Source organism: Sorex araneus, chromosome 1 (assembly GCF_027595985.1).
Source record: "Sorex araneus isolate mSorAra2 chromosome 1, mSorAra2.pri, whole genome shotgun sequence".
NCBI classification, from domain to species: domain Eukaryota; kingdom Metazoa; phylum Chordata; class Mammalia; order Eulipotyphla; family Soricidae; genus Sorex; species Sorex araneus.
This window is the reverse complement of record NC_073302.1, coordinates 37,699,136-37,713,957: the sequence shown is the minus strand read 5'-3', so window position 1 is coordinate 37,713,957 and position 14,822 is coordinate 37,699,136. Positions and strand designations below refer to the sequence as shown.

The 14,822-nt window shown below is 43.8% G+C and overlaps 1 protein-coding gene across 2 annotated transcripts in view; it reads left to right on the top strand.

The window, feature by feature from the left end:
• The first annotated feature begins 216 nt into the window (after window positions 1-216).
• The window catches only part of ZCCHC7 (zinc finger CCHC-type containing 7), a 217,459-nt gene continuing 202,853 nt past the window's right edge, over window positions 217-14,822 (top strand). The window contains exons 1-2 of one of the 2 annotated variants that reach the window (XM_004600415.2): window positions 217-327; window positions 7,644-8,281. In XM_004600415.2, coding sequence (XP_004600472.2) covers window positions 7,669-8,281 — 613 coding nt within the window. In that variant the 5' untranslated portion in view covers window positions 217-327; window positions 7,644-7,668. Of the gene's footprint in view, window positions 332-7,643; window positions 8,282-14,822 lie in introns of both variants that reach the window. The other variant, XM_055123878.1, reaches the window with a different exon arrangement.

The following is a 14,822-nucleotide window of genomic DNA, read 5'->3' as shown; positions in this document are numbered from 1 at the left end:
TGTCTAAACAAAGTGTCCTCTAGTACAGACGCAGCCTAGGCACTTTTGAAAGAAGTCACGAAAGAAAGGGGACAAAGCCAAGTAGGAAAGTCAAAGGAGTAACAACGGGGAAGAGAAAGGGTTAACATGCATCGCGCATGCGCGCGGGGCTCGGCCGGGTGGGCGGGGCCGGAAGGCGCCTCCGGGGAGCCGTGTTTTCCCCGGAAGTACCTTCCCTCCTCTCGGGTCCGCGCGAACGCGGTTTCCTTACCTCATTTGTCCTCGCCCCTCCCCGTCCCTCTTCGCGTTTTGGTTCCTGGTTGGTGCTTCCTGGTCCCAGCTGCGGCTGTGAGTACGTGTGTGACGGACCTTGAGCCGCCCGCGGCCGGGCAGCCCCCTCTCCCGCCGGGGGCTGTGAGGCGAGCGCGTGTCCCCTCGGCCACGACCGCGTCTTTCCCGTGTGTGGTGTGTGTGTGTGCGCGCGCGCGTGTGTCCCATCACCCTCAGTCCGCTCGTGGCGGGACGCGGCCCCGTGGCCTCCCAGGGATGCCCTGCCCCACGCGACACGGGGGGCAGGGGGACCGGCCCGGGTGTCTGCCTTTTCCCTGTCTGCGGCCAAGGCCTGAGGCGCCGATTCCCCACAGGCCGGGCGCCCCAGGGCTTCGGGGCGTTTGTGGCGAGGCTGTTGCTGAGACCCCTCACCGTCCCGGCCTCCCCCTCCAGTGTCCGCTCCGACGGGGCCGGGGGTGGGGTGGGGTCCGCCGCCGGGACGCGGCAGCCCCGGGCCAACTCCTGCTGCTTCGCCGGCACTAGTTGCAGCAGCAGGGCCTGGCCGCCCTCGACCGCCGAGTCCCCCTTTTCTCCCGGGACAACTCGGGAAACTCGGGTTGAGCTCGCAGCGTCCCCCCCGCCCCTCCCGTGACAGGCAGGCCGGGAGCGGGAGGCCGGGTCGGGGTCGGGGGTCTCTCTCGGGGAGGGTGTGGGGGCGCGTCCTCCTCAGGCCACCTGGGCTGAAAAGGGGCTCTGGAGCTGTGGGGCATCCCAGCGGCGCCGCGGAGCTCGGGCGCTCGCGGCCAACTCCGGCGCGATCCTCCTCTCGGAGCGCTCGGGAGTGTTGAGGGGAAAGTCGTGACTTGGCACACACCCCTCCCTGCCCCCCGTGCGGCGCGCGCTCCCGCGGGGCCGTTTCTCAGTCACCTGGGGGCTGCCCGGGGAGGGTTGGGATGTGGGTGTGTGTGTGGGGGTCGAGGGTCGAGTTCTACTGTAGAAGGAGGGTCCGGGCGCCGTGCGCGCCGTGGGGGGCCGAGCCGCCTGCCGTGCAGAGTTGAAGGTTCCCACCCCGCCCCTCCAGCGCCACAGCCGGGCGTGTCCCCGGGCTCAGGCGTCATTTTCTCCCACCCACCTCTTCACATTTTTCTGCCCGACCCTCTTGTTTTGGTGCGGACTGGGGAGGGCTTGGGAACTGTTGTCTCGTGAGTTTGGATTCTCCATCTCCCCCCCTCCCATTTTTTTTTTCTCTTTTAAAACTTTTAATAGAAGTCACATTTGAGGACCGGAGGCTGACTCCCACCCCCACCCCCACTCCAACCCTCCCCGAGGAGGCAACCTTGTTAAGTGTCCAGCTGGGCCCCTGGAAGGGGGCCACATTGGAAGTTAAACGCAAACGTGCTGGCCACTCACTTCCTCGAAGTGAACGTGGTTTGGAATCTACCCGCGGGCTTGGAGCGGAATTGGCTTGAAATGAGACCCGAGTCCCCGCGGGAAATAGCTGGGCTAAAGTGAAGGCCTGGGGAGGAGTGATCCCGGGGGCTGCCCAGGACAGGGGGCGGAGCAGGGATCCTGGATGCGGGTCTTAAACACCGTCTGGGCAGATTTGGTGGTGGTTGTAGGTGCAGTCACTTTGTTCATCCAAACTTTGAACATTAACACCACTGTAACCATCTCCCCTAAACTTCAATAAAAGAAAGAAAGAAAGAAAAAGAAAAGGTCTGGTGAATTCTGAAAGATTAAACTCTAGGTTGTCTGGCATCAGAGAAGCTGAGTGGGTGCTGTGCCCACTTGTGCGTGGGGAGGGTCTTGGCAGTTGCTTACGGGCTGTTGTACCTCTATTGGACCATTTGGGTTCTTTCAAAAACTTCCACATATTACGTTAGAAGAGCCATTAAAAATACATGGAATTGCTCGAATTTGGAGTATCAGTTTGGTAGTCTCGTAAGTGGTAAACTGATGACGTTAAGATGTATGCTTTCCGCTTCCAATTGAAACACTTCTTTCATACTTAAGTGGGAAGTAAGTTGGGTTATTTGTGAAGTAAATTTAGGTGTTAAAACTAACGCAAATAAAACACTGGAAGTTTTTAAATTTTTAAACATTTAAAAAAATTAGCAAATGTTTGGTTGACAGGGAAATGTGAATGAGGCCCAGGTTGGTTTTTTTAACAAGCTGTATAAACTTACTTCTGAACTCGTTTTCTTTCACATAAATTGAATAAATTGAGTAGGGTCTCTTCTAGATTTAAAATTTTGTGACATTCTGTTACCTAGTTAAGTATGCTTGAGATTTATGTACAATGATCAAAAAGCTTAGAAAGCCTTCTGAATATATATTTCATATTCATCCTCTTAGGTATATACTTAACAAATAAATTGTATTTGAATGTAATTAAGGTTGTAACATAAACCAAAACAGCCTGAGGCAAACCTTAACCCTGGAACACATAAGCTACATAAGTAGAGGAGCAAGTTATATTGAGCACAATTTTCAAGTACAGAAGGTACAAAATCCTCTTAAAGGCCATAGGGGCTAAATTGTTAAATTTATTTTCTACATTTCAGGGATAAATCCTTAGACTCAAGGAAGTCAGTTATTATATTTTTGTAGTTTATTTTTGGCATACATTCACAGGTGTGCCTATGGCTCTATTCTTAATCCCTTTCCTTTGGGATGACTCCAAGTGTTGTACAAATTTGTAACTCTGTAATTTAGCTCTTTAATTTTTTTCTGTGCTTTACTAGAATTATGTTTTATCTTAAGCCAACACTGGATCTTCAGGATGGTGGATCCAGTAAGGATTTTGAAGGAAGCATAATTCCTTTGACCTCTTTTAGAATTAATTTACCTATTAAATAAAAAGGAAAGGATTTTTCCCTTTTTTGAATTCTTCTGGGGCTAACATTTCAATATAAACTTATAAATGCTCTGAGCATTATTCAGACAGTCACATTTAACTTGTTTGACAACAGCCTGGCAATGGCAGCCTGCAGGACAGTGCAAGAAGAGTATATTGTACTGTTCAAAAGGGGCATTAAAAGTTGTTTCTTCCCAACTTTTTAAAGATAAAATTGGCAAATGCTATTTTACAAATCTAAATGTACAACATGGGCTGGAGCGATAGCACAGCGAGTAGGGCGTTTGCCTTACACGCGGCCGATCCGGGTTCTATTCCTCTGCCCCTCTTGGGGAACCTGGCAAGCTACCCAGAGTATCTCTCCCCCATGGCAGAACCTGTGGTGTATTCGATGTGCCAAAAATAGTAACAAGAAGTCTCACAACGGAGACGTTACTGGTGCCCACTCGAACAAATGGATGAGCAACGGGATGACAGTGACAGTGAAGTATACAACATAATGCTTTGCTATACATATGTAAAAGATGAATCACATTCATTTCTTCACATTTTTTTTTCTTTTTGGGTCACACCCAGCGATGCTCAGGGGTTACTCCTGGCTTTGCACTCAGGAATTACTCCTGGCGGTGCTTGGGGACCATATGGGATGCCAGGGATCGAACCCGGGTCGGCCGCGTGCAAGGCAAACGCCCTACCCGCTGTGCTATCGCTCCGGCCCTCCTTCACATTTTTTACTGTGTGTGTGTGTTGAGGGTAGTGGTGAGAACACTTAAGGTCTGTTCTCTAAGATTTCAAATTTATAATTTAGTTCAACTGTGGATTAGCACTTGTCCTGCACACGGGGCCATGGATCAGCAGTTACAATCGTGGATCAGTTGGTGGACCACTGGTTGAAGAATGCTGGTGTTAGTTGACTGAAAGCTTACTCATCTCCTCCACTCTCCTTCCCCCCAGCTCTTTTGTTTGTTTTGGGGCACACCAGGCAGTACTTAGGGGCTTTTATTCCTGCTGAGCTCTGTCTCTAGCCCTCCCGACAGCTTTGTCGATATGTAATTGACATAGACCGGTATCTAAATTTTTTTTTTTGGCTTTACTTTGCTTTTTGGGTCATGCCTTTTGGGGATGCACAGGGGTTACTTCTGGTTCTGCACTCAGGAATTACTCCTGGCGGTGCTCAGGGGACCGTATGGGATGCTGGGAATCAAACCCAGGCTGGCCGCGTGCAAGGCAAATGCCCTACCTGCTGTGCTATCACTCCAGCCCCAAAGTTTTAAAGACTATAACAAAAGTCAGTTTAATTTCTGTTAACAAAAAACCCAGCATGTACTTCATATTTGGCTTTGTTGATTTGCTTCCCAGAGTCAACTGGTGGAGAACACCTTGAGTTTTTTGATAGAGAATTGGTTAACTAAGAAAATGACTAGCCGGTGTGGAGACAAAGTACAGGGTTAAAGTGTTTGCTTGCAGCATACTCCTGGTTCAATGCTCTGCACTGCATGTAGTTCCCCTAGGGATCACTCCTGAGCAGCAGTGCTGAATGTGGGCTAACAGCTCCCCCCAACCCCCTTCCACACACACATACTTCACAACTAGTCTTGATAAATTACTGTGATTTTTTTTTGTTTTTTGGGCTGGTGTGCTCAGGAGTTACTCATGACTCTGTGCTCAGGAATCACTCCTGCTGAGGCTTGTACCATGTGAGATGCTGGTTGTTGAACCTGAATCGGCCGCTACAAGGCAAGCACCTTACTTTCTGTACTATGGCTCCTGCCCCAGTCTTTCTGAATTATATCGTTATAGCTGAAAGTGGAGTAGAAGTTATAAATTATTGTTATTGAGCTGGCGAGATTGTTTAATGGGTAACCTGCTTGCCTTGCATGCAGTCGACTCAAGTTCTGTGCTTGGCACCCTGTCTGATCTCCCAAGCCTGCCTGGAGTGATTCCTGTAATCACAGAGCTGGGAGCAAACCAGGAACACAGCTGGGTGTGCTCCTGCAATTGTTATTTTCTTAAGGCTCTCACTGATTTTTTGTTTGATTTTTGGGGTCACACCTGGTGGTGCTCAGGGCTTAGTCCTGGCTCTGCACTCAGGGAAAGACTATATGGTTGCTGGGGATTGAATCCGGGTCGGCTTTGTGAAAGGCAGCTGCACTGCCTGCTGTACTATCTATCTGATCCCTTTCACTGATTTTCTAACAGACATGAATTATTTTTCTAGAGTTCTCATTTGGTCAGTGTTCTGTCATAACCTAATTGAAAGAAACTGTAGATTTTTTTTCTTTTTTGCTTTTTGGGTCACACCTGGCGATACACAGGGGTCACTCTTGGCTCTGCACTCAGGAATTACCCCTGGTGGTGCTCAGGGGACCATATGGGATGCTGGGAATCGAACCCGGGTCTGCCATGTGTTAGGCAAATGCCCTACCCGCTGTGCTATTGCTCCAGCCCCCCACCATAAGTTCTATATTTTGGACATACATTAGACTTCCCAGATTTAAAGAGCATAGTGGATATACAACTATAAATCTTCTTCGTTTGTAATCGGTTTTTGTGGAAGAGTCACATTAAATTAGTAATTAGAGGGGCTGGAGCAATATAGTACTGTGACACATTGTGCCTTGCATGTGACTGATCTGGGTTTGCATGGCCCCTGCGTACCACCAGGAGTAACTCCTGAGTGCAGAGCCAGAAGTAACCCCTGATCATTGCTGGGTGTAGCCAAAACAAAACAAAATCAGTAATTAGAATTGCGTTTTGAAATGTAAATTCTTTAGATGTTTATAGAAGGGTGATGGGTCAGAGAAAGCAGATTGAAGATATTTAAGTTGAAGCATGAACACAATTAAAAAAATTTAAAATTTAGTCACAGTGCAGTTATAAAGTTATTCATGATTGGGTTTCAGGCATACAATGTTTCAACATTGATCCCTTCCCCAGTGTCTACTTCCCACCACCAATGCCCAACCCCAAACCCATTTGCCTCCCACCCATCAGTTTGCTTCTAGGAGAAGCTATTTGTGTGAATGCGTGTGTGTGTGTGTGTGTGTGTGTATGTGTGTGTGTGTGTGTGTAACACTTTACTGCCTTTCATCACCACCTCCTCCTCCTGGTCGAACCCTTCCCTCTACCATAGAACCCTTCCCTCCCAGTTCTATCCCCCAAACCCCTCAAGTGGCATTTTTCCTAATGAATACCAGTTCTCATGTTCTCTGTTTCTGTTTCTGTTGTCTTTGGTAAACACAGTGTAATATGTCCACAATAGGCTAGCATATATGTATGTATATGTATATACTTATATACTTATATATATAACATATAACATACATAGCACATGTACAGACATATACAGATTTGTGTATACACACACATACTTGGTTTCTGGGCCACACCTGGTGGCAGTCTCAGGGGATATGGGGAGGGGTGAGGATTTGGGAATCAAACCCAGTAAAGTTGTAAGGCAAAATTTTACCTCAGTTTTAGGACCTTAGTAAATTTGTATTTAACCCCACTCTTTTTTTTTGGGGGGGGGGGTTTGGGTCACACCCGGCGATGCACAGGGGTTACTTCTGGCGGTGCTCGGGGGACCATACGGGATGCTGGGAATCGAACCCGGGTCGGTCGCGTGCAAGGCAAACACCCTACCCGCTGTGCTATTGCTCCAGCCCCAACCCCACTCCCTTTTTTAAAAAACAAAAACAAACACTTTTGCTTTTGGAATCAAACCCAGGTCTTATACAGGGGAAATGCTATACCATGGACGTACATCCCCAATCATATTACACAATTTAAATGGCTAGTATGGATGATTTATTAGATATTACATATATACTAGATATTTCTACTAATTATCAGGGCATATAAGAGTGAAGTTTGTGGGTGAGGGGATTTGGGTCACAAGTGCTACTCAGGGATTATTCCTAGCTCTATGTTTAGGAATAACTCCTGGCAGTGTGGGGACCATATGTTATGCTGGGGATCAAATTAGTTGGCAGCATTCAAGGCAAGAGACTTACACCCTGTACTACATATCTCTAGCCCTATTTTTAACATTTTTTTGTTTATTTTCGACCTTCCCCAAAGGTTCTGGGGCCCCCAGGACTATATCCTGTTGGTGCTTAGAAGGATATCTTAGGAGGCTGTATAATGTGAGGACTTGAACCTGGATCCACTTGCATGCACTTTCCCTTTGAGCTATCTTCATGACCTGGTTTTTACCGTTTCTGGAGAAAGGATGTTTTTTGTATTTGAAAAACATCAGAACTTAAAAATTTTTTTCCCTAATATTTGTGAAATATGTTATTTCCAATAACAACTGTGACACATTTTACTGGTAATACTTTTCATTGGGAGAGGTAGACGTTAGAGAATAATAATAAATTTTGAAATTCTTTAGAATAAAAGAGTCATATAAGAAAAAAAGATACTTTAAGAAGTGACAACATACAGCAGTTAGTTTTAAGAGGTTATATCATTTTGCAGTGAACAGATATGAACTGAGCTTTTATAATGCATTCTTTATTGTATTTGTCTTTTACAGCTTCGAGGTTCCTTCCTGCCTTTTCATGATGTTTGGTGGCTATGAGACTATAGAAGACTATGAAGATGACCTCTACCGTGAAGAATCATCAAGTGAACTTAGTGTTGACAGTGAGGTGGAATTTCAGCTCTATAGCCAAGTTCATTATGCCCAGGATCTGGATAATGTCATCAAGGAGGAAGCACAAGAAGAGATGCACTCTGGGAATTCTGAATCATCTAGTAAACCAAATCAGAACTTAATTATCCTTTCAGATAGTGAGGTTATCCAGCTATCAGATGGGTCAGAGGTCATCCCTTTGTCTGATGAAGATAGTGTTTATAGATGTAAACGGAAGAATTTTAGAGTTCAAGCCAAAAAAAAAAAGACCCGAGGTTCTCCTGCTTCTCTTCCTTCTAATGAGTTGGCTGATAAGAAATGTAAGAGGAATATTGAGAAACCTCAACTCAGAGAGAGAACCAGTACAGTCCGAGAAGTTATGGTTATAGAGGTCAGTTCAAGTGAAGAAGAAGAAGAAGAGAGCATCATTTCAGAAAGCGATAATGTGGAAAGTTGGATGCTCCTGGGATGTGAAGTTGATGATAAAGATGATGATATTCTTCTCAACCTTGTTGGATGTGAAAATTCTGCTAATGAAGGTTAGTATATTAACTATTTTAAAAAGTAGTATCATCTTTAATAAGAAAGATTGCTTTTTCCTAGACAAAGGCCAGTAAGGTATGTTTCATTTAATCTTTCACCTTACAGTGTTGAGCTTTCATTTGTTTCTCATGAGACTCTTCCCAATAGCTACTCTAATGGTGGTCTGTTTGAAAATCAGAAAGAGTATGTCAGAGTATCACAGACACTGCCTCTGCAGTAAGCAGATACATAGCTGCTGCTGCTTGTTTGGCTTGAGCCAGTGCTGGACCTGAAATCTTAGTGTGTCTCTCTCTCTCTTTCTCTCTCTCCCTCTCTATCTCTCCCTTCTCTCCTTCCTCCTCTCTCCTTTCTCCCCTCTCTTCTCTCCGCTCTCTTCTTTCCTCTCCCCTCTCTCTCTCTGTCTCTCTCTGTCTCTCTCTCTCACTTCTGCTTTGTACGCAGCAGGTGAGTACTTCATCTACTCTGGAACTGGCTCCATCCTCTCAGCCAGCTCTGTTTGTATCGCCTCTTTCTATGTGATTTTGTATTTAAAAAATTAGATAGCAAGAACCTCTGGTGTACAGTGCCTGTGGAATTAATTGGATTTTAAGGAACTCCACATTCAATGAGGTAGGAAATTATGAAGGGCTTCAAATCTAGAGTTGACTGAGGGAGAGAATACAAGTTCTGAGTGTCAGCACCACTGAAAATTGTCTCCTCTTGTTATTACTGGTTTTCATGTTTGTTTCTTTAAAAAGTCTCCTTTGTCTCCCTTTATGCCTAGTGCCTTGCAGTTGTTTAGTAAATAATCTTCTGTGCATTCTCTATGCAGTTTTCTGTTTTATTATTCATTTATTTTATGGTGCTAAGAACCAAACCTATTTCCTTACATATCTAAGACAAGTCCTGTACTGCTGAGTTATATTCCTGGCCCCAAAGTAGTAGTTGTCAAGTTGTCAAGCTCCTTTTTTCCCCCCTTTTTTTCTTTTTGGGTCACACCCGGCGATGCTCAGGGGTTACTCCTGGCTCTGCACTCAGGAATTACTCCTGGCGGTGCTCAGGGTACCGTATGGGATGCTGGGAACTGGGTCAGCTGCATGCAAGGCAAACGCCCTACCCGCTGTGCTATCACTCCAGCCCCTCAAGTTCCTTTTTTTTTTTTTTGCTTTTGGGTCACACCCGGCGATGCACAGGGGTTACTCCTGGCTCTTCACTCAGGAATTACCCCTGGCGGTGCTCAGGGGACCATATGGGATGCTGGGATTAGAACCCGGGTCGGCGTGCAAGGCAAACGCCCTACCTGCTGTGCTATCGCTCCAGCCCTCAAGTTCCTTTTTAACTCATGTTACTTAACCACTGCTGTGAAACTTTACTGGTACTCACTGGTTCACAGAGGAAATAATGACTTTTTATTTACTTGTCTTTATTTCTAGATTTTATTTTAAAATCTATTTCTCTATCTTTATTTCTATATTTATTTTAAAATCTATCTCTCTAAAATGTTAAAATTTAGAGATCGTTATTTACACAATTGTTTACAATAAGGTTTTAGGCATACAAAGTTTTATGCCTAAAACCTTTTTGTAAACAACTGTGTAATCCCACCACCCTTTGATCCCATCCCTCCACCAATCACCCCAGGTTCCCTCCTATCCCCCAACCAGACTCCTAGACAGATTTGAAGATGCTGACTTTAAGGTCGATCATGCTTTAGAATCTCCAAGATTGGCCAGCTTTTTTTTTTTTTTTTTTTTGCTTTTTGGGTCACACCTGGCAACGCACAGGGGTGACTCCTGGCTCTGCACTCAGGAATTACCCCTGGCCGTGCTCAGGGGACCATATGGGATGCTGGGATTGGAACCCGGGTCGGCCGTGTGCAAGGCAAACGCCCTACCCGCTGTGCTATCGCTCCAGCCCCAAAGATTGGCCAGCTTTTTAAAGAAAGTTTTTGTTTTAAGGACACACCAGGCAGTGCTTAGGGCTTATTCCTGGCTCTGTACTCAGGGATCACTCCTTGGCGGGGCTTGGGGAATCATATGGGGTGCTGGGGATTGAACTCTTGTTTGCTCTGTGCAAGGCAAGTGTCCTACCTACTTTACTATTTTTCCGTTTCCTAAAAGTAGCTTTTAAAAAGAAACAGAAACTGTTTTAAGTTTCCAGGTCAAAGAATCTCCTGACTCAAGCTTTGTGGTTAAGAAGCCATTATACCACTTAAAGAAATGGAATGACTAGCAGGGTTGACCTTGAGAATCTTGACAGTAGAAAGATGACTAGGATAGTAATATAAAGGAAAATTCAGTACAGTTTTGTTTTGGTGTCAGAACTTGGCAGTCATTTGCTCAGGGAACCATATGAGACCTGAAGTCTTAGTTTCTGGGGCTCAAAGTTGGGTTGACTGGCAAGGTAAATGCCTTCTCCACTCTACGATCACTCTAGCCCCTCAAATAAAGTTTTTTTTTTTTTGCTTTTTGGGTCACACCTGGCAACGCACAGGGGTTACTCCTGGCTCTGCACTCAGGAATTACCCCTGGCTGTGCTCTGAGGACCATATGGGATGCTGGGATTTGAACCCGGGTCGGCCGCGTGCAAGGCAAACGCCCTACCCGCTGTGCTATCTCTCCAGCCCCTCAAGTAAAGTTTTGATAGAATAAAGAAATCTGATTATCTTTCTAGGCAGAAGGGAAAATATTTTTGTAAAAGGAGAGATTAAATTTGTTTGTAATGAACTCATTACTAAGGATATCATAACCTTTTATAGTAATACTTGGCAGCCTGGAGCAAAGAGGCACTCATTTCCATATTGTTCAGCTACCTATAATACTATACCTAACTCTGGATACAAAAGTTGTACCGGGAGTTAGGTATAATATAGAATACTAAAACAAGCATTTTTCTTTACACCACTCCTAGTTTCATCAGACACTAATGTTTATGATGAAGAATAAATTTTTTCTTAAAATTTCCCACATTGACCTTGTTAGGTATTTCCATTGCTAATCTCACTGTTATTTTGGATTTAACAAATTGGAAAGCTTGTGAAGTTGAAAATTTTGTCCCTTTATTTTAATGGGAAGTGGCTCACTACAGGTAGGTTTTCTCAGTGCAAAATGAAGAATTGATGATGGGTAGGAAGGATGGGATAAAGGTAGTTGAACTCATTTTAAATAAAAATGAGTGTTTTAGAAAGGGAGTTGATGGATTGTTATTTTTGTTTTAGGGCCACACCTGGCTGTGCTCAGGCATTATTCCTGACTCTGTGCTCAGGGTTTACTTCTGGTGTAGCTCGGGAGACCATATGGGTTGCCCAGGATTGAACCTGGGTCAGCTACGTGCATGGCAAGCACCCTACCTGTAATGAGTTCATTACAAACAAATTTAATCTCTCCTTTTACAAAAATATTTTCCCTTCTGCCTATAAAGATGATCAGATTCCTTTATTCTGTCAAAACTTTACTTGAGGGACTGGAGTGATCGTAGAGTGGATAGGGCCATTTGCCTTGCACATGGTCAGTTTGTCTGGCCCAGTAAATGATGGATTCAGTCAGATATGTCATAAAGGAATGAAGAAAGGGTTTTGGTAACTAAATATATAAAGAAATATGGAAAAAAAATTAGTGTCTTATGTTTAAGCAGACAAGAAACGTGGCTGCCTTGAACAACGCCATACATTGGGTGGGTGATACTTCTTTATTAGTGTAATTCATCCAACATTAACTATTTTAAAGTGTTCAATTGATGGCATTTACTACATTTCAAGATATTGTGGAACCATTACCTCTGTCTGGTCCTAAAACATCTTCCAAAGGAGATTACACAAAATTTCAACCACATCTAAAGGAAACATAACTCTCACTGAACAGACATGCTCTAGTCCCACCTCCCCATGACACTAATCTGCCTCTTGTCTGTGCGGATTTACTTATTCTGGATATTTCATGTAAATAGACTTAATATATGTATGACCTTTAGTATGTAACTTTCATTTAACTCCTCCAGTACTTCAGTTTCAGTAAGATGTTTACACACACATTTATTTCACTCTAATGTGCAATTAGAGATAGTACACAACTGGGCAGTGTTCAACAATTTTCTGATTCTGTGATTTGAAATTGATTAGTTTCCTGAGAAACCATTGAGGCCTTGGGGATTAACACTTAGTAAAGACTCATTCAGCCTTCCTCAGTACTCAGGAAGTACATGATGATGGCTCTGTCTGTAATAAATTCACACTAACTTGTTACTTATGACTTTTAGTTCTTTCTGCTGAGGAATATCCTTTCTGATGAGGGATTTCTGCTGAGGGCCTTAAGTGCTTGTTGTTTCTTATGACTCTCAGTTCTTTCTGCTGAGGTATATGTAGGAGTTTATTTTTAGGTCTAGGCTTCCTTTTCTTCAATTATTTTTTTCCTAAGACATCTTTATGTAAACCATACTTTCTCTCTCATTTGTTTTCCTTTTAAACAGCCTTTACTTTGCAAAGTTATTCCCAGTAGAAGTGTTGTGCAAATTTTACATGTTTGAGAGTCATATTTGAATGAAGAAAATGCATTAAGGAAGCCAAAATATTTGTTAAATTATGAGGAATATCTCTTTTGGGAAGGATTATTGTATATGATAGCCACATTATGGGAACCAAAGAGATAGTACAGTGCTTAAGGTGTTTACCTTGCATGTGCCTGACCCTAGTTCCAATCCCCAGCACCACATATGTTCCCTGGAGCTCCACTGGGGTGTTTATTATTTTTACTTTTAATTTTTTTTGGATCACACCTGGTGATGCTCAGGGGTTACTCCTGTCTTTGCATTTAGGAATTACTCCTGGTGGTGCTCAGAGGACGTACGGGGTGCTAGGTATTGAATAAGGCCAGCTGCATGCAAGGCAAATGCCCTACATGCTGTACTGTTGTTAGCGCTCCATGAGTGTTTCTTGAGCACAAGAAACAAGTCTGGGCCATTGCTGGTGTGGATCATCCCTCATTTTCAACACCAAAAAAGATAGCTAAATAAAAAAGAAAAGAAAAGAAAAGATAGCTAAAGTATGGAGCCAGACAATAAGTAATAAAATAATTACAAAGAAATAATTAGGGAATTATTTCTTTAACTTGCCACTTTCATAGTAACGTACTTTTTATAGAATAAATTCCTTTAGGGGCTGGAGCAAGCACAGCAGATAGGGTGCTTGCCTTGCATGCTGCCATACTGCGTTTGATCCCCAGCATCTCATATAACCACACCCCCACCCCAGTCCACCAGGAATGATCCCTGAGCACAGAGCCAGGAATAAGCCCTGAGTACTACCAGGTGTGTCCCAAAAGAAAAGAAAAAAAACCCTTCAAAACCACAAAAAAAAAAAACCCCTCAAAACACTGTTTATACAGGATTTTCTATGTATTATAATTCACATAGAGTATTGGGGCCGGAGCAATAGTACAGCAAGTAGGGCATTTTCCTTGAATGCAGCCGACCTGGGTTTGATCCCCAGCATCCCATTAAGGTCTCCGAGCACCATTAGGAGTAATTCCTGAATGCAGAGCCAGGACTAACCACTGAGCATTGCCAGGTGTGAACCCTACAGACAAAAAAATAAAATTACATAGCATATTATCTTAGTGGACTGGAGTGATAGCATAGCAGTAGGGCATTTGCCTTGCACAAGGCCAACCTAGGTTCTATTCCTCCGTCCCTCTCAGAGAGCCTGGCAAGCTGCCGAGAGTAGCCTGACGGCAGAGTCTGGCAAGCTACCCGTGGCGTATTCGATATGCCAAAAACAGTAACAACAAGTCTCACAATGGAGATGTTACTGGTGCCTGCTGGAGCAAATTGATGAACAACGGGACAACAGTGCTACAATGCGACAGTGCTTTCTTGTTTTAGTGAAGGAATATTAGTAGTATCCAGAATAATTATTAAATCTAAGGTTTTTTGGATTGGGGAATGTAGCTCAGTGGTGGAATACTTGTCTTGCATGTGTGAGGCCCTGGGTTCAATACCTGCACTGCACAAATACAGACCAAAAGGGTTAAAATTTTATTCTGAAAATTAAAAGTTATGCAAGTTATATAAAAATGGAATGTTCTGTTGGACTTTCCATAAAGCAGTTTTAGTAATTGTCAATTCTGACTAGTTTTTTCTCCCTTTTTTATTATTCCATTTTTATTACTCACTTTTTTTACTCTATGGCTTTGTGTTACTTTGAAGCACATTCTCAGCATATCCATCCATTAATGCATGTAAATATATACGTATATTTCATATATGTGTAACATATATATTCCATATATATATATATATTCAGTAATGATAGGTCTCATTCCCCTGACCCTGAAAGAGCCTCCAATCATTGGGAAAGATGAGTAAGGAGAGGCTGCTAAAATCTCAGGGCTGAGAGGAATAGAGATGTTACTGGTACTGTTTGAGTTAATCAACGAACAACTGGATGACAGTGATACAGTGATACATATATTCCAGAATGTAAGAATACCTTTTTAGAAACAAAATCATGGCAATAACTTTTTTTTAAATTAAATACCCAGTTAGCATTTGGGTTTTCCTGATTGG